This window comes from Temnothorax longispinosus, chromosome 5 (assembly GCF_030848805.1).
Source record: "Temnothorax longispinosus isolate EJ_2023e chromosome 5, Tlon_JGU_v1, whole genome shotgun sequence".
In the NCBI taxonomy this organism is placed as follows: domain Eukaryota; kingdom Metazoa; phylum Arthropoda; class Insecta; order Hymenoptera; family Formicidae; genus Temnothorax; species Temnothorax longispinosus.
In genome coordinates, this window is record NC_092362.1 from 18,695,941 (window position 1) to 18,715,706 (window position 19,766).

General features: G+C 33.9%; 1 protein-coding gene and 1 long non-coding RNA gene across 6 annotated transcripts; one reads left to right on the forward strand and one right to left on the reverse strand.

Annotated features, from left to right (window-relative positions):
* Positions 1-6,866: 6,866 nt before the first annotated feature.
* LOC139812998 (MAPK regulated corepressor interacting protein 2) lies at positions 6,867-10,690 on the reverse strand. 5 transcript variants are annotated; one of them, XM_071778214.1, is made up of 4 exons: positions 10,408-10,690; positions 9,148-9,257; positions 8,928-9,053; positions 6,867-8,367 (listed from the first exon to the last, which is right to left on the reverse strand). In XM_071778214.1, the coding sequence occupies exons 1-4, from the start codon at positions 10,410-10,412 to the stop codon at positions 8,291-8,293; spliced, it is 318 nt and encodes a 105-aa protein (XP_071634315.1). In that variant the 5' UTR covers positions 10,413-10,690; the 3' UTR covers positions 6,867-8,290. The 5 variants fall into 5 exon arrangements, with proteins under 5 accessions (XP_071634315.1, XP_071634313.1, XP_071634311.1 ...); XM_071778212.1 differs by having other exon boundaries at positions 9,148-9,260; positions 10,408-10,683; XM_071778210.1 differs by lacking the exon at positions 10,408-10,690 and adding an exon at positions 9,762-9,820.
* A 187-nt stretch (positions 10,691-10,877) lies between these two features.
* Positions 10,878-19,234, forward strand: LOC139812999 (uncharacterized). Its single transcript, XR_011732009.1, has 3 exons — positions 10,878-11,053; positions 17,793-17,915; positions 18,217-19,234. It is a non-coding gene; the product is annotated as an uncharacterized lncRNA (long non-coding RNA).
* Positions 19,235-19,766: the final 532 nt, after the last annotated feature.

Consider the following 19,766-nt stretch of genomic DNA (forward strand, 5'->3'; position numbering starts at 1 on the left):
TCTTTTTTAAATATAATAACATTAAACAATGCATAATAGTTAAAATTAAAAAAAGAGATTTTTTAATTTTTACATTTTATCTCTTAAATTTTAATCCATCTCATTAATATACATTATTTTAAAAGTTATAATTTAATGGCCTAATATTCAGATAAAACTTTCATAGTTTTCAAATTATAAATATAAATGAGAAAACTATTAATTTATGTAATTGAAGAATAATATAAGATATTTATACATTTCAAGCATTCAACTGCAGATAATTTTGCAACGTCAAGATCTGTATTTTATTTATTATAAAAGAAGATAAGTAGTTATTACGTCTAAGAAATCTTTCGGAAAATTTAAATTTAAATAAATTGGCTAAACGAGAAACTTTATTCATAAAGTTTAAGAAATCTGAAATACAGCTTCCGTGTAACAGAGAAATAACGGAACCGGAAAATAATGTCTTTTCAGGAAAAAGTATCTTTTCTCAGAAAAGAATATCTTTTATATTAAAAAATATTGCAAAAAAGTCGAGTAAAACAATATTAATTTCAAACATAACTCAAAGTGAGATACTTTTGCAAATTTTATGACATAAAATCTAATTTTGTGTGTAATTCTGATAAGAATAAAATAAATTCCATCTTAATTAAAAATTCAAATAAAAGATGCAAAAGAAAAGTTACGAAAAACTCAATATTTGCATACATTCTGTGCATTTATCTTCTACATTATTCAAAATCCTCTATTATTCACCTAAAAATTATTGCTACTTCTCGCCAAAGATTATTAACAGAACTTTTAAAGAAACGGAAAAAAATTATATAAAAATCAAATGTAAAAAATATCTTTCGGAAACAATTTCTAAGGTGCAATTTCTATGAGGCGAAAGAAAAATATTTCTCCCTTGCAAGGAAGCAAATAAGAAAAAATACGGTCAAGCACACGGTGGTACGGTTTTCCTCGGCACGGTGTGAAATTCGATCAAATCGATATAATCTCCGATTGCAATTCGGTAGAACGGTCTCATATACACAGTGCATTCGCACACGCCGCGTATCTGTCCCCAAGGTTTCCATTTCACGCTCCCGCGTCGAGCTTACGTTGGACAAACCCGAGGAGGAAACGTCGCGATCGACAAGGTGCAATTGCACAATACCCTAGCGACGCCAATAAGAAAGTTTAGCCATGCAACGTCGTTTCGACTAACATCCCCTGAGACATCAGACAGACGATCGAACATAATATACATGCATACGAACATTATACATGTATCATAGAAAAATTCTCTCCTTTCTGCTCGTCGCATATCGTAGAGCATTTTTATTATGGATATAGGAATGCTACTTACCGTCATTGCTTGATTGATCATTTTTATCACGTCTCTGCCATCTTATTTGTATTAAATCAATATTTTCATTTTTCTTTGTATACATTTTCATGCCAACACGTTATCAATACTACATTAAATACTTATATATTGAGAGGTTTTATTAAATTATATAAAAAATGTATAAAGTAAGTATAAATAAAATTAAGATGTGTAATCAAAACCTAATAAAAAATCCGATATAATTTATTAAATATTAATCAGATATTTTTATCGATTGATGGAAAATTTCTTAACCGAAATCGAATCTTCTGTAATCAATCAACTGTTTTATACTTGAATTATCAATTCCGGAATTTTAAATTTAGGTTAGGAATAAAATCATTTAAGTGTATTATTTGTAGCCAATATTGATTCGCGATTGACCGATGGCATTGTGTTTGATGATATAAGAAATGAACGCACGTAACGGTAACGAACGGTGACAGAAATGTTAATTTATAAATCAGCAGGCAGATTCATAAATCAGCAGACAAATTCATAAATCAGCAGACTAAATAAAAAAAAAACTTTGGTCACTCGACATAACGTCCAAAGTTTAGTATATCATGATTGACAAAGAATGACGTAAAATGGTGAAATAAGTATTATTATTCACAATCGTAAGTATTCTTCATGCATATTTTTCCCCAATATGTATGTATATTTTTATGAAATTTTGCCTTTACCTTTATGTAAATTAAAAATGATTCAATATTCTACTTAAATTACTTTTAATATACTATAATGAAACATATTTCAATATTAAATAATTTAATACAATTGTTTAACTCTGATATATTTTGTAAACGAATTCATCACCAATATTATTCTACAATAATATTTGGTGAATTTCTCATCCGCGCGTACTATATATATATTAATTTACTTCAAGTTTTACAATTAGTCCATCCACTTCGAGAGAAAGAAGAAAAGGCAATAGATTTATGAAATCTTATGTTTATCTATAATAGTCTCTTATGCTTTTAATATATATTTCAAATTTTTTAAATATCGTGATAATTATAAGCATAACTCATTTAGATATTAAGAAAGAATAAATAATAATTCATTTTCCGCTACATTTATATTATTAAATATAATAAATTAAAAATTTTTCATAAAAATTGTCAGAAAGAGCGATTTAACACTCTTAATTCTCCGCGGCTCTTCTAATAATATTTTATATTTTCATGTGTTAGGTATATATTTGAAGAGTATACATATATAGCAGAATTTTCAGAAAATTATGCGAGATAAAATCCATTGTATAAAGATTATGAGAATAAATAATTTAACATTCACAAATCACACGAATCAATGCGCAGCAGTGGAACACGTATTATAATATTATAAATAACATACATTCTAATCAAAAACATACGAATGTATCAAAATTAAAACAATTAATATCAAATTAATGAAAATATTAATTTCCCTAAACAATTAATATCTTTATTAATTTGATATTAAATGTTGAAACAAATATTTAATATAAAATCACTGATGCAGAAAATAATCGCAATCACGCTGCTATAGTTATCATTTCATTGCTATCGTTAATTTCCATTAACTCACTACGCAATCACTTTGTGGAAAATCCAAATTAAAACATACGATCACAAAGTTTGTTTTAAAATAGTACTTTTTAAATTCGCATTCTTTTTAATCTTTTTATTCATATGCCGCGAATCTAACAATGGATATTTCATTAAGCGCGCGTCCAAAAACAATGATATCGCGGTGACGAATCGATTTGCGGTTAGGTTAGACATCTCAAGGTAATAAAATCCACCATTGAACAATAACGCAATAAACAGTCATTACTCACCGCTCCGCCGTCGCCGTCGCCCGACGCCTCTCAGATCTGCTCCAGGCTCCTCTCAGCTTCCAGCTCCTCCTCTCAGCTTGCAGCTCCTTCTCTCGTTGCTTCCTGGTGGCACACTCACTCGCAATTGTCACTCGCGAAAATGTCATTAACACGATATCGACAACACGACGCGACGCGACGCGACGCGACGTTACGATTGTACGTTCGCGGATGGTCAATAATGTCTCTCGTCTCTCGTCTCTCGTCTCCGGCCACTAACTTCACTCACGACTCACGCCGTATCGCGCTAAGTTTCCGGTAATCGGGTTAAGTTTCCGGCACTATATTTGCAAACGTATGTTTGTCGTCGTCGCTAATGGAACGTCACAGCACGGAACGGATCTACTCCAAATCGAGAGACGAGAAGCGTGGCATTCAATTAGCAAGCTAAGCTATTCGTAGTTGATTCTGATGCGCCTCGCCTCGCCTCGCATCTCGCATCTTGATATTTGATCGTCGCGTGATTCCGCGTTTGTACTACGTTGAATATTTCATCGGGATCAATCGCGCGAGCAATCGGCAAAGCGTATCCTCCCCGCACAATATATAGAATATGAATGTTTCTGCCGTTTTAGGCATTCCGTTACGCGAATTTAATGTTCGTCCTCGATTTTAACACATTCTCGTGTATCTACTCACGTACCGCACAAGATTATAATCACCATGTAAAACGCAAGAGTGGCTGCTTCTGTAGTCTAGCCGCGAGATTTACGTGCTTTCTCCGCCATTTCAAATTCGACCGTTGACCGTTGACCTCGCGAAACGTCGCGGGCGGCGCGCGGCGGGCGGCGAGCACGTCGTCGAGCCTCTGAAGTTAGCCGCGCGATTATTCACAAACTTAATTCCTCCGTCATTTCAAATTCGACCATTGATCTCGCAAAACGTTGCGAGCGTCGAGCGAGTCGTCGAGCTTCCTTCTCTCGCATCCTTCGTATTTTATTCGCGTTAATTCGTCCGCCGCGTAGCGGTATAACAATAAGTGCTCATCGCGTCGCGAGAGTAAGAAATGCCGCGTATATTTGCGGAGTGAAAGTGAATACGCTACGAAAGAAAGAGCGACAACGGTAACTGAACGGCGGAGAGGGAGAGGCGAAGGGCGGCGATTATAGGTGAGTAACGGATATTTATTGAAATAATCGGGACAAATATGTACAATCGAAAGAGAGATCGCGTTCTAAAAGACCACGCGATATATGGAACGGTCCGCGCCACTACTTGCCTCGCTTGAGTCTCGCGCGCTGGATGAATGATAACGCGCACAGTGATAGCGCAATGACAGAACGGAGCCGCGGGCTTCTCCGGTAACACGAATGATCGAAACGGAATAGGAGCAGGCTGACTACGCACGTCGTCGAACACGCACGTCGAGTCACCCTACCCCCACTCTATCCCCCCCTATATCAGGTTACCGCGGCGCCCGCGCCGCCCGCGGCCGCATTCCAGAGGACAATACGATGTGCGTACTGCGTGACGATTCACGACGTTCGCGGCGCGCTATATGCTATACCTGCCTCGGTCGAATCTCGTCGGGTGAATGATAGTACGCGGGAACTTTGTGTACTTACACAACACATGAATACAACAGCCGCGCTATATCGCGCTCGACGCTGCTACCAAAATAAACGGTCGACGGAGCAGCGAGCACTTGCCTTTGTATATGTAATGGCGTAATGGTCAGTTTATATCGCCACGAAATACTCGGCGTGCGTTCACGAAATATTTAACGTCTTATAAAGTGAATTGTGTCATAATCTGCCCCTTGCGCGTTTCGCATTTTATCGATAAACGCGATCGATATAACATGCATGTGATCGTGATATTTTCGCGAGTGAATTAAAGTGAACGCGCTACGAAAAAAAGAGCAACGGTATATATTTACAATTTGTATTTGTGAGTTGACACTCATTCTTTTTATTTTACGCCAAATTCTTACGCAAATTGAGTGGTTTTAACAAATTGAGAATTTTTCTCGCCTTTCCTGAAATCGGGAAAGTGAAATTAAATCGTTCACGAAATATTTAACGTCTTACAAAGCGAATTATATCGCAATCTGCCCCGTGTTTCGCGTTTTATTGATAAACGCGATCGATATAAATAACATGCGTGTGATCGTGATATTTTCACGAGTGAAATAAAGTGAACGCGCTACGAAAAAAAGAGCAACGGTACATATTTATGTACAATTTGTATTTGTGAGTTGACTCCTTCTTGTTATTTTACGCCAAATTCTTACGCAAATTGAGTGGTTTTAACGAATTGAGAATTTTTCTCGCGTTTTCTTAAATCGAGAAAATGCAATTAAATCGTTCACGAAATACTTAACGTTTTACAAAACGAATTATATTATAATCTGCCCTTTGCGTTTCGGATTTTATTGATAAACGCGATAAATCATCATCGATATATTATTCGTCTTTATGCGAGTTGACCCGCTCTTTTTATTTTGCATCAAATAGGGCGATTTTAACGAATCAACGATTTTTCTAGTGTTTTCTTAAATCGCGAAAGTAAAATTAAATCGTTCACGAAATACTTAACGTTTTACAAAACGAATTATATTATAATCTACCCTCTTGCATTTTGCATTTCATCGATAAACGCGCTCGATATATTGTCATCGATACATTATTCGTATTTATGCGAGTTGACCAACTCTTTTTTATTTTTCGCCAAATTTTTACCCGCCGATTTGAACGATTTTAACGAATCGAGAATTTTTCTCCTGTTTTCTTAATAAATCAGGAAAATTGAATTAAATAGCCGCAAAAGATGTGACGATTCTCTTTCTTTTCTATCCTTTATTGTCTTCATGTATTACTTATTAATATTGCATAATTTTATTCTCCGATAATATAAAATATATAATAAACATTTTTAAAGAAAATATATGAGACGTATGTAAACTTTATTCTTCAAATTCTTCAAAGAAATTAAACATTTGATTCAATTCGTTCAAGTGCAATGTCATTTTTTAGACAATGAATTTGATTCGCGTTGCATCGAACAATGGATATAGTTTTCAGGGCTATTTTCGAATGTATCGTTATTAATTCTTCTAAGTAGAGTAATTTAGCAATCATTCAAAATTTTCATTTAAAATGGGATTATTTGGGATACAGCATAGATCATCTATCTCCTTCTATTAATTGACGAATATAATTGTCCAACGAAAAATTTAACAAAAATTTCATTATACTTATATACATATAATATACGCAAAATTTAGAATACTTATTTCTGAAAAATCTGGAATTTGCTAGTGTCTCTTTGGTATGATAGCTATCGGCGGTTCTGTTATACCTCACATTCCATTCATGAAATGTCACGCGAATAGCTTCTGCGTCAGTAGCCTAATGCACTCGAAGAATTCATCGTTCCTCAGGAATTTCGTTCCATCGTTGTACGAGCTTGACCTAGTGCACTGGATATCAATCAACCATTAAATCTCACTCTCACGTTCTGCATTATACTAAAAAATTATATTAACACGTTAAAATTTTAGTATACAAATTTGCAATTTATATTTTAACAAATATGTAGATAGTAAATTATTTCTTTAACGATAGAGAATTGCTATAAAATAGGATGGGGATGAGCGGGAACATAATGAAGTCGGTTAAAAAGAAAATGTTCAACGTGTATAGAAAGACATTGCTCATTATTGTTTTGTCGTTAGAAACATTATCGGATTAAACTTACAAGTAATAACTATACACGCATAGATGTACATACATATATAATAATAAGAGTATACATGTGTTGTATATTTAAAATTGCAATAACCATTACGCTATTTCACATTGCGATTAATTTCAAGTGCAATGTCTATCTCTCGTACTGTTAATAAAATCTCCTTCGACAAGTGGAAAACGCTTTTATTTATAATTTACGTATTAGCTAAAGTGCAGTCGTTTTATGGACGTAAAAGTGAAAAATCTTCTTGGAAATGCGAAATGCAACATGTGAAAAAGTACATTTACGTGTATATATCCTAAAGTACAATTCCTAAAATTCGTCTATGAAATTTTTATCAAACAAGCTTGAGCACTCTGTAAATGCTTTGTGCACTGTTGAGCAGCAAACTTACTTCACCCAACACTGCAAGGAGATTAAAAAAAAACATAATTATCTTCAGTTTATCTTAAATAACGTGGAAATATAGTATCATTGGTCAGTATTCGTAGTCAGATCTTATATATATAGATATGAGGTCTGACTATGAATACAGGTCATTGTCTTATAAATTTATATTATATATAAATTTTATATATAATTCTACATATAAAATTTATATAATTTATATAAATTACATTATGTTTAATTGTATATATAAAGAGTGTCATATTATGTATCTATATATCGTGTTATTTACTGACTAATAAATAAATAGTTTGACGTAATAATAAAGGTCTCCCTCCAAAGACAATAATACAAACAAGTTTTTCTATTTCTGATTGTTTAACGTATATCTTTAAAAAAGCAAAAGAAGTTTAATGTATCCCATTAAAACACAATCGGTATAAAAGGAATGTATAGTGATGCCTATATCTCTGTCGTCATATCTTTATCTTCACTATTAGCATTAAATGTTTAGCACATTTCTTTCATTTATCCCGTATTACAATCTCCTTCTTTCTACTCCTTTCTTTATTAAAAGATTGAGAAAATATTTTTCACAAATAAATACGTACGTCATATATCTAAAACGAAAATTGGGGATTTAATTCTTGTGTTGGCGCTCATTATTTTCCTCTTATTGCGTAAAAACGTTAGCAATAAGACCTATATATTGAAGAAATCGATCAATTGCAAGAAGAAATTCTTGAGAAGATTGCCATTTTGAAGAACTCTCTACTTTGTTTGTTCGAGCGACTTAACGTTTAAGTCTTACTGTTTATGTCTTTCTATGTGCTTCTGTATTCGAATCCCAACTCTAAAATGTTGTTACTTTTAGATGTATAACGAATGTCGAAAGATTGGATTTGTTGACTTGCAATTTATCTTTTTTGTTTCTTGTGTCTGTTTGAAAATGTCCGATTATAGTCAACATGTTGGGCCTGGCACTAGGAATTTGCATTCCTAGTAATACTTTGCACAACACGCTGTCCCCACCATGCCTCCAAGTTAAATGGCTCAAAATCTGTAAAAAAAAAAGTGAGACGCAATATATCCTATACATCCTTCATTCACAATATATTCAAAGAAAATAATAAAGGAAAATAAAAATTATCGAAGTAAAGGAATAAAACGTTACAATAAAACAAAATATCTCTAAAGAATGGGAATTAATCTCTGCTGTTACACTGTACATGCACATATAATTTTCTTAGGGTGCGTTCCGTTTCAAGCGGGGAGCACACATTTCTGCACAACGCATAATCCGTAAGCATAAGAAAATTGATTGGTCCATACACATGTGCATAAGGAAATAGACCAATCAGTTTTCTTATGCTTACGTATTATGCGTTATGTAGAAGTGTGTGCTCCCCGCTTCACGCATGATGTGCATAATGCATCACTTATCCTTGTTTAACATTCAGTGAACAAGGATAAGTAATGCATTATGGGCATCATGCGTGAAACGGAATGCACTCTTAGTAAATTAAGATCAAAACAAAGAAACAAAAGAAATAAAATCCTTCAGTTTAAATAAAAATTTTTTTATATCACTACTGTTTCTATAAAGTACAAAATGTTTACCTTTCAACTGTGGGTTTGGCTCACGTTCTTGGTAATATGTAACTGACGCTCCATGTCTATAATTGGAGGAGTTACTGTGTGGTTGATTGTGGCACATATCTAACTCTTTAGATACAGAATTCCACGCTGAAAAAAAAACATGAAACGAGTATAAAGAATAAACCGTCCCTCGAAAACATATATTTTAATCATTTGAATTAAATTGCACGTGTATACTTACAATCATAGATATACTTGATCAGGTCAAAGTGTTGCGCCAGTGTCTCTGACTGATGTCTGGAAGGTATCGATGAGGGCCTCTTCCCATTCATCGTAGTCATCTGCGATCTACTGCTACGAATAACATAATTAAGATAAGCATTACCGTTCTAAATATATAATTCAGTTCTCATATCTACGATATGACAACAAATAAAATTGATCCTAATATAACCTAGCCTAGGTTTCCTTCTTAGATTTTTAGATTTTCTAAATCTAATTTAAAATGTCACTAAATTATTAAAACGTCAACTGTGACCCTGACATTAGTCCGTTTAAAAATAATTAATCCGCCCATAATTAACCGGAATTACGGGTTATCGCGTAACGTAGGGTCCGTGCCAAACTGCCAAGTACAGATGCAACATTTTACCGAGGCATTTTGAAACGATTTCCAGTCCACGCGTGTTATACGGATTTACAACGATCGGGACTCCGGGTTCGTAATTATCATGCACGTGACACGATAACTCGCGATAACGTCGCTAAACCTCAACGTAAACGTGAAATCACGCGACGACAATGCAGCTCCTTCGTGACAAGTGCTGTAACACGCGTATCAGAATCCATACGTACACAAAGGCACGTGTACGCGTGTGTGTGTATACACATTCAGCCATCTTCGAAGCGTCATACGGGCAAGTGTCTTGACGGTGCACACATGTGATTCATCAACAATTAAGCGTGACACGATTTTCACACGCGACAATCATCTATACATGTGTACATACGTATGTATGCATATATACATCAAAAAAGCCATGCGCGCCATTTAGATATATACATATAATATGGAGTGTATAGACACACACGTATATAGAGACAATAGTATAATTAAAACATTTATACATTCGAGCGTGCCCCGTCGAAGACGGTAAGAGACGAGTATCTTTCAAACGAGAAAATTCCTCTAGCGATGCCTTTTAATTCCCCGAGTCCGCGAATTAAATGCCCGACGCACGAGTCAACGTTCTGGGGGTGAGGAGAACATCAGCGCGGGAAAGATGGCGGCTGATAAACGCGAATACGCTTCCCCGTTCCCGCCCGCGAACCGTCGCACGACGCACCGCGTCGTTCGATCGCTCTCGTTTCCGCGGAGCAGCGTCCCGTTCGGCTTTCGCACGACCGTCAACGAACGTCGAAAGAGATTCGCAGGAAAGCGCGAGGAGATGCAAAGCGAGCACGCGGTGGCCCGCTTTGCGAAACGCGGATGGGTAGATACCTCATTTTTCCCAGTTCCGTGTCCCTCCCAGTCTCTCGACGACGATGCGGCTCGATCTGTCGACGCGACGGTTGTCGGTGGCCGGGACACGCAGCCTGGACGTGGCTGCGCCGGGACGCGAACGGCGGACGAGGCTCCAGTGCCGCTGACAATTTGAGCAAACTATGCAGCTGTGTCAAGCGCACAGCTGTGCCGAGCTTACCCTACGGTGGCTGTCAACAATTGCCACGAGTGACGAGCCACGAACCACGAGCCACAACGCGACCTTCCGACCACTTCCGACAGTTCCGACGACGCCAGACGACGCGGAACAGAAACTCGCGAGAGGAGGCGCGCGCGCGCCAGAGATGGAGATTCGGAGAAATCGAAAGCGTTGAAAACGAACAGGACTGAACAGGACCATCGCCAGATGGTGCTCGGGTATCGATTAGCGTTGCACAGCCGGTATTATATCTACTCAGCATCTCGGTCAGTTATCGTTAATCGTTATCGTCGTCCTTTATCTCGTCGTGGTGTTTCGCAATAATCGCAATTTGCCGTATTGAAGAAAAGAGCCTGTCAGCGGCAGGAACCGCATCTGAATAAGAAGAGAAGAAGTCGCGGTGTTTCGGGACACAACAGAAGACTGTGGATATATGTATAGCGTGTAAGTAAGCGTGTTACCTGTTGGAAATATTCGTGGACATGGCTACGTAGTTCAATATCCACGGTTTGTGCATGTAGAGGAAGCGCCAATGGACATGTTTCATTTAAATCCATGAGGTATGTCCACTCTCCTCTCATCAGACTTCTCTCTCTGGTAAATAATTCCTCAAAAGTTATTGTCGCATTATCACTAGATGGATCTGCTATTAACAATCGCTGTCGTAAACGAGATAAATCTTATTTTTGCATAATCTTTTAATTTTGCAAAATACTACGTTATTATTTCGTGTTATAACGGTAGATAAATTTTGCTCTTATAAAAAAGGATTTAAAAAATCTAAGTGTCTCCCCCTCGTCAATTAAATTTTTTTGAATTCCGCATTTTGTTTAAAATTCTGAACAATTCCTCAAGATTTCTAAATCAAAGATTGTGAAATATAAAATAATTTCTAATTTTTTTATAATATAAAAAATTGTTATTCTCTATTTTTTATAATTATCAAAAATTATTCTCGAACATATACATATAAGGAACTCAAGAAATTAATTAAAGAATTGAAATTCTGTCAAGCTTCACAGAAGTCTCAATTCAATCTTTGAACATTGTAAGCGAAAAATTGTACATATACTCAATATACATAAATAGAAAATAGAACACTCAAACATTTATGAAATCATTATTTTTTTTTATGTTGTGTATCCACGATGATTCTGATGGAAAGCCCATCAGAATAATCTAAGAAGAGATTGCACGAAGAAATATGCAATTATTTCCGTTTCTCTTCGACATCTCTACAGTAGATTTAATCATCGTTTAAAGATACATTCGTAACACAATAGAATTGGAAAAGCCGATATTCCCACCCCTTTCCTTATAAAACTTATTGTTTGAAAACTTATTGTATTATCTGCGGCTTCTCCTGTTCTCTTCTTTATTATCGAAATGTGAAAGTATCGAACATAGTTATCTATAGAATATATATATATATATATATATATATATATATATATATATATATATAAAGCAATATCACTTGTCGACGCAAGACGCAACACAAAAGCCATGCCATTGATTGTTTATTTTGAACAAGAGCGTTTATTTATTTTTTTTTCAGAATTATTTTCTCTATTTTTGCAACGTTTAGTTTTTTGCAACATTGTCAAAATGACATTAATCCGTAAAAATTAAAAGACAATATTGTTTCAGCATTTTTCTTTTTTTTTTGTTAAGTTCTTGTCTTTAATTTAAAAATTATTGCAATGCACATTTAGTTGTCTAATTACGTTTGTCAGCGTTTCTTCGAAATAAGACGCGATATTTCAGGATTAAAAAATACCTGTTAATAGCGTTAATTAAGAAAGGACGGTCACTCTTTGAAAGTGCTTCTCAACTAGGTCATTATACTTAGGAATGCGTCACAAATGCATCTGGTAATTAAACGTAACCCAGTTAATAAGTGAGACAATTCTAGATCCTGACAATGAGTAGAGCGATAAAGAAGTATCAGTTACAATGAGCTTTATAATCTCGATTAAATGCCATGAATATAAATATTATTATCAAAAATACTTGCATTTAGTCGACATTAATATGATAAATCTTTTTTATTATTTCCAATTTTTATCATTTTCTTACGCTATGTTTTACGAGATTTTGCTGTTGCAACGAAAGCGTCAACGAATTTAAAAGATCGCGACACTTAATGCAAGTTTCTTGATTCTCGTAGTTATGATCCTTTTGTTGGCGATTTTTTAAAAGACTTTTTGTAATTGGAAAAGCAGATATTATAACCGAGACAAAATGATTAATTAAACGTCTTTGCAAGGAACATTGGCGATAAATCGCGTCGCAAATTGTCATGCGTGAAGCCGTAGGTCATACTCGACGGAAAGAAGCTACGTGCAATACATACATTCATGAAATCGGACAAATGCGTATGCAATGTGGCAACAGGCGAGTATACGCATCGATTTCCGATATGCACCGTATACGCGCTCTTCGTCTCTATAGAGCTCACGCCACGATCCTTCGTCCTTGCCTTCCTTTCTGGTCATGTTAACCATGCGATCAACATGGCGAAGGGCGTATACGACTTTCCGGAATTTTTCTCCGCTTCATCGGAAGTGAACGCTACGAGCTGCATTGATCAATATTGACTGCGCGAAAGAATTCGGTATATCAGCGGATGTGTGATACGTGTATATATACATACATGTATATGGGATAACATCGATTGAGAAGTTGAAGTTTCTTTTTGCGTTGTGTATACTGCGATTTATTACGTCATACTGTGCGTTCCAGCTTTGAAATTTCTTTTACGAGCAGTAAACATTGAAAAAACGTTACCTTTTAATCAGCTTTCTTCATATCTTTGAAATACTATACCTATTTGCGTTTAATAATGTTTTGTTTCAAAAATTTAGACAAGATATTTATTTAAAATTAGAATATTTTTGTCATATTCTAATTAGTATAAATTTAATTATACGAGAGAGCATGAATAAACGCGAATGAATGAACGTTATCTTTTAATAGTTTTCTTGATATCTTAGAAAGGCTATATACATGTACGATCAATAATTCTTTTTCAAAAATTTAGACAAGATATTTATTTAAATTTATCATATTTTAATTAGCAAATTTAATTACATATAAAAATGGATTTAGTCCGAGTGACAGAGCGTAAACAAATACGAATAAATAACTTGCTTCAACAAGTGCGCGAACAAGAGAGAAAATATCAACTTTATATTTTACGAGAATTTCTTGATCAAAATAATACAGTCTATTATACAGTTATCTGTGGACAGCTTTTACATGAATGGAATTTACGTAATGCATTTTACATACTTTTATCTAAAGATGCTTTGATATTTTTTTAGAACATATTGCTTTATTGAAATTTTTTTGACACATTGTTTATTCGGAAAAGCGAGCGTGATAATGTAAGTAGTTGATTAAGCTTTTACGGTATTATAAACATCGGTGGTCTCGTCATGAAAATGTTAATGAAATTAGTTTCCTATACTATCACATTATTCCTTAAAAGCCGGTTCGTCACATCCATTGCAGCGAGCGTGTTTAATGGACGTAGCGCTTTCGGACCGTGAAATATAGCGACGGACGAAAAGAAAGTAGGTGAAAAATGAAAGAAAACGAGACACCGATGACGTCCAGGCCAGGCAAACGACGACAAGCTGAAAGCCTCCATGGAATTTCATCTGACAAAATAAAGTTGAGAGAGAGAGAAGATAGACGAAAAAGAAATGCTGCAGAACTCGTAGACATGTAATATTCAGACACCGCAGTCAAAAATAACACTGATTTACGTTTCGTGAATTTGCTTAAATCGCAAGCAAACGGAATAAACTAAGAGTTTTCGGTTTTTCGATGATTGAGTGAGAAATAATTTATGATATTCTCTTTTTTTATTAAAAATATTCAAACAAAATAGAAGCGTAATTACTTGTATAATAAATAATTTTACGTTTAACATAGACATATACACTCATTTAACTGTAATATTTTATTTAGATATATTGTTGAGGATTATCTTTTAATTGAAAATAATGTAGAGGGATACTCTTAGTTTTATCACCTTAATAAAACCGCGTAACAAGTGGCTTATCTAGAAGCGTTGAAAGATTTCGCAGGAAAAACGACCGAGCTTCTGTGGAAGGTGTAATAAGCAACGGCTGTTAGTTATCATTTAAGCTGTTACTTCTCATAATAATCATAAGTAATGATTTACCGTGCTTTTATCATAATGTAGTTTTATAGAAAGTGCGTAATATGTCGTATTGGAGACAGAGTTTAATTAAATAACTAGCTTGATATAACGTAATTAAATAGATTGCTAATGATTAGTAACATTTAATTACAAATTCAGTATTAATCCCTTTCACATAGATACCACGTGCCACGATGCCACGTGGAATATATAAATGAAATTTATGATGTTAATTTTGCGCGTTAATGCTATATTATGAAAGAGATTAAGATTCCGATTTACAGTCTTTTGAAATATAAAATTAGAATCGGAAATGGTACGAATTTCCAAGTATGTACGCAAATATGCAACCTCATCTTGTCCACCGAAATAGAAACGAAGTGGAACGAAACCGAATATCGAAAAGAGCAACATTTTTCTCAATGCAAGTTCCTCCGTGGATTTTTATTCCATTTCTGTCACAATCGCATTCAACAATGAATTCACCGTGCACTCTATGCATCTTGCAAGTCCAAAAATTTCGTTCGTCGGTCAGTGAACGTGAGGTCAAAGAGATTTTCAATAAACGATAGAACGTACATTCAATCTTCAACTGTTAAAAGTATCTAAATCAATTTCTTTGCGGTTTTTTATTCTAAAATTATTGCAAAAATTTTAAAATAATTGAGTTTAATTAGTTTAGTTATATATAATATTTTAATTTTATAAAGTGACTGGCTAATAAATTTGTGAGCAAGCCACCATTTAGTCATTTCTCACATCATCAGTTTACTTTGTGCAATTTTTACTCTTGGATTATTGGTTCGTGTAAGATTAGTTCTACTTAAACGAAGAGAAAAGAAATTTTCTCGTGCACCATTTATCTAATCTTTTAATAGATGTGTTCGACAGTTTATAGATGATGACAACTTCTGTCGACAACAATCTTAAAAATCAATGCAAAATACAATCACAGGAGACTTTTGTTATCAATATCAATTATTACCAGTTATTATATTAGTTTCTTAACTTTATTATTTAAATAGTTTGGATTCTTTATCAGTCTAATTTCATCAATATTTTGGAAAATTTCACTAATGCGGGCATTTGATTGCAAAATTTATAAGATACCAGTATCTCTTGACTTTAAAAAGATTTAATTATCTTAAATGTTTTACTCTTGAAATAGATGTTAAATTCTATGTACCATATAAATCGATTAAAATTAATTTAAGAAGCAAAAGACAAAATATTTACACAATATTAGCATAAATTTATATTATATTAAATATTTCATAATGACGAACAATAATTGGATTTGGTATTTATTTTTGCGAAGTATAATAGAATGCTGGCACGGAATTTATGCAAGGCAATTTATTGGTGTACGTATTGTCCATCATGCACCAACGTATTATCTTAAAACTCCATTATCTTTGAACAATTAGCGATTGCCAATCCGCGCGATTAATTAATTTTTAACGACTTGTGAACGTATTGATAGCTGTTTATCGAAGCAAATATGTATTTTACGCGATTTATTCTGTGTAAAAATCGGAGCGATTGAAAATGGGGATTTTTAATTATTTTAGTGCTACATCTACAAACAATTATTAACATTCCTGAACGATACTTAATTAGTATTCATTAAATTATTATAATTTTTTTGTATTTTATGATAAATATATATAATACACAAAAAGTCATAAATATAATTGAATGAAAAACAAGATATAAAAAACTATGATTTATTAATGTTATATATTTTCATTTATTTTAGGACGTAAGAATTAATTTAGAGAAACTCTTTTAATTAAATAAGGTAAATTTTAGTCTTTAAATATTTGTCGAATTTAATATTCGATAATAAGCATATAAGATAAATGTACCAATATGCCTGATGGACACGTACCTATATATATGCCTGGACATTTTTATCATTTTAGTCCTTAAATAAATTATAACACGAATTAAAATCAAAGAATCAAAGATAAAAATTTTAATTCGCGTTATACTTATTTGAAAACTAAAATGATAAAGATGTTTAGACATAGGTCTTAAGTGTCTCGGCATTGGTATATTTACTTTACGTTAAAGGTAATTTAAAATGTAACACATAAAATATTTGATATGAATCTATGTTACAAAGTTTGAAATATTTCAGTTGGCATACAACCTTGATACATGTTTCTTGCAACATACAGCGTTATTGTGTACGTTAGGGCTGTGCCGCGTACCGAAAGTCGCCGCAATATCATTCGTGCTCCGAGTCTCGAACAGATAGATATAGCAGAATGAGTCGCTCCGTGTTCTCGCGTGTCGTTAACCCTTAAAATAGATTTGATAAATGGAATATTCGTACATTTATTTTATAATCTGTGAAATACATATTTCAAAATGATAACTGTTCGGTCGACGATCCTTGTTACTGTTGTAGCGTACGGCGCGTCATTTGACATCAAACTTGCCGCACATAGCAGAATCGAGCTGGCGGACACAATCATTCCATACATCCGTCGTAGCGATAAGCAATTGCTATCCCGTCCGACTAACTAGCTCTTGCAATTAACGATTTGTAACGCGTATCATGGCGATGAATACTTGTTCATACATATACATACATGGCATATCTCGCATTATTTCTATCCATTCGTAAAACTCTGAACGATACATGACGGAAATGCTGAATTTTAATTGCATTGCATATACTTTTATACAGATCAATTGAATCTTAATTGATTGCAATACAGTAAAATCTCGCATGCGCGATTAGTGTCGGGAAAGTGTCGCGCAAATGTAATTAATCGTATTTTCGCGAGCCGCGGCGCAATCGATATGTTGTGTATTAGTGACTTTGGAAGTGACGTACAAAATATCGCGCGATCGTAATTACCCGTGTTTTCGCAAGTATCGTGTCGATAGTATTCTACGGAACTGACAACTCAAACAGTCTGAGAGATGGTGATATTATACGTGAAAGTATTGCCTATATATTTCTCTCTAATTGAATCATTTATTGAAATGATTTAGAAAATAACGACGCGAAGTGTTGCATCGAGGGAATCAAACGAAGCTGACAATCCAGAGGAGAGACATCCTGAGAGGAGGAAGGGGCCTTGGAAAGGCATCAGGCATCGGCGGAGCAACTTTGCGGTAAGTATTATTTTTTACTTAAAAAATTAATCATTTTTCCTATTTTATATTTAGATCGTTTTATTTTAACAGTTTAAAAATACTTACAAAAAATAATCTAAAATTTTGTAAGAGTTTATTTTGATAAAGATCTTTAAAAAATGTATAATTATTTTAATAAATATGTAATTGAAAGATACATATTTTGATAGATACATATGTATCGAAATAAAAATTTCGATACATATAAGAATTATCATTTGAAGCATTGATTATTTTAAGCGCTTTTTTTAATTTAAATCTTTATGTTTGTGTGTTACAGAATCGTCGTAGCTATATACGTGGCTGATAACTCCGCTGTTGCGCATCGGTTCGGTGAGTGATAAATTTAATTTTCTTATTGATTGAGGTAATAGATCTGTATCTGAAATTTAATTTTGTTAGATTTATGTACAATGTATTTCGATGCTTACATGTATCAATTCAGCAACACTATAAATATGACAAACAAGTATAAGACGATAGGTATAAGTAGATATAGGTACATCATTGATTCTGAATTTCTTATCTCTGCTTTTGAAGAGAAATTCAGCAACGATCGAATCGCTCGAATCGATTAAAGTATATGGACCTTGAATTTTGTCGGATCGCATTTAACAATTTTTATTTGTTTAATTTCGAATTAGTTATATTTTACTTAAAATTTTTAATATTAGCGAAATGTGATCGAATCTCTTAGAATTAGAGTGCGGTTAATATAAAATATTTTGCAAACTTGGTTATATTTTTGATTAGATGTATTTTTTTATTATTGATTGAAAGTGTTTAGAATAAACACACATAAAGAATGAACGCAAATTGAATATGATAATGAATGTTGTTGTAAATTTCTTAATTAATTTCATCAATGCGATGGTCCCTTCGCGACGCGCTCGTGTTTCACACATCATATGAGAGGTTGAAACCTTTTTAGGCTGATTTATCGGCGATGACTAACCAACAATAAGAGGAATATTTCTCCGTTCCGATATCTGGTCGTATCGCAACCAGAATCGATATTGGCCAGGAGCAACGAAAGGTAGGTTCAATCTGGCCAAAAGACAAGAAGATGATCTAACATATGATAGAGGAGTCTTGTTACTATCTCTTCCCTCAGATAAACGAATGCGTTTGTACTAGTGCGAAATTATAATAATTTTCACATCGTAGAGAGTTATTTCTCATCGGTTCTTATGGGATCCATCTGTGACTTTTAGTTCAGTTTCTTATTAAAAATTGAGGGTTTTCGTTACAAATTGGGGATTAATTTTGGGTTTCCTTGACAGTTTTCGAAAGCAGTGGTTTCGGTAGAAAATTAATGACGACCATTATACAAGAGAGTTCTACGATCAAATTACGAAATTAATTAATATTCTGGAAAAAAAATTTATTTTTTTCACATTAAATATTTTTGCATTAACATTCGCAGTATACTTCTTTTTTATTAATAAAGCCAATTGTAAAATGAGTATGGATATATCAATTAAATTATTAAATAAATCTAATTTATAATCTACTTTTTAAGAATTGTTCTGTCCATCTATTTTCGTTAATTAAAACAAATGTATAACCTTAATAATGGGGAAACATGTTTTTTCACCCGCAATAATATTAAAAAATTACATAATATTTGCATTATATCAAAAGATGTGAATATATCGGTGATTGTCGTTTACTTGTGCCGAAATCTCTACTATCGGAAGCAGTCCGGAAGATTCGTTTGTTCTCTTCTGCACCGGGACCATTGATATTTGATGGATCGCTTAACTTTTTTCGCGGATTATTCTCGTGGAGCCCGATAAAAACAGAGAACATCGAGCTCGCTTTTCACCA

Coding starts and splice junctions, on each gene's coding strand:
- LOC139812998 (XM_071778210.1), bottom strand. CDS start 9,805: ATGGCTGAATGTGTATACACACACACGCGTACACGTGCCTTTGT. Junction 9,054..9,147: donor GATCAAGTATATCTATGATT/GTAAGTATACAC, acceptor TTTTTTTTTCAG/CGTGGAATTCTGTATCTAAA. Junction 8,368..8,927: donor GCCAAACCCACAGTTGAAAG/GTAAACATTTTG, acceptor TTTTTTTTACAG/ATTTTGAGCCATTTAACTTG.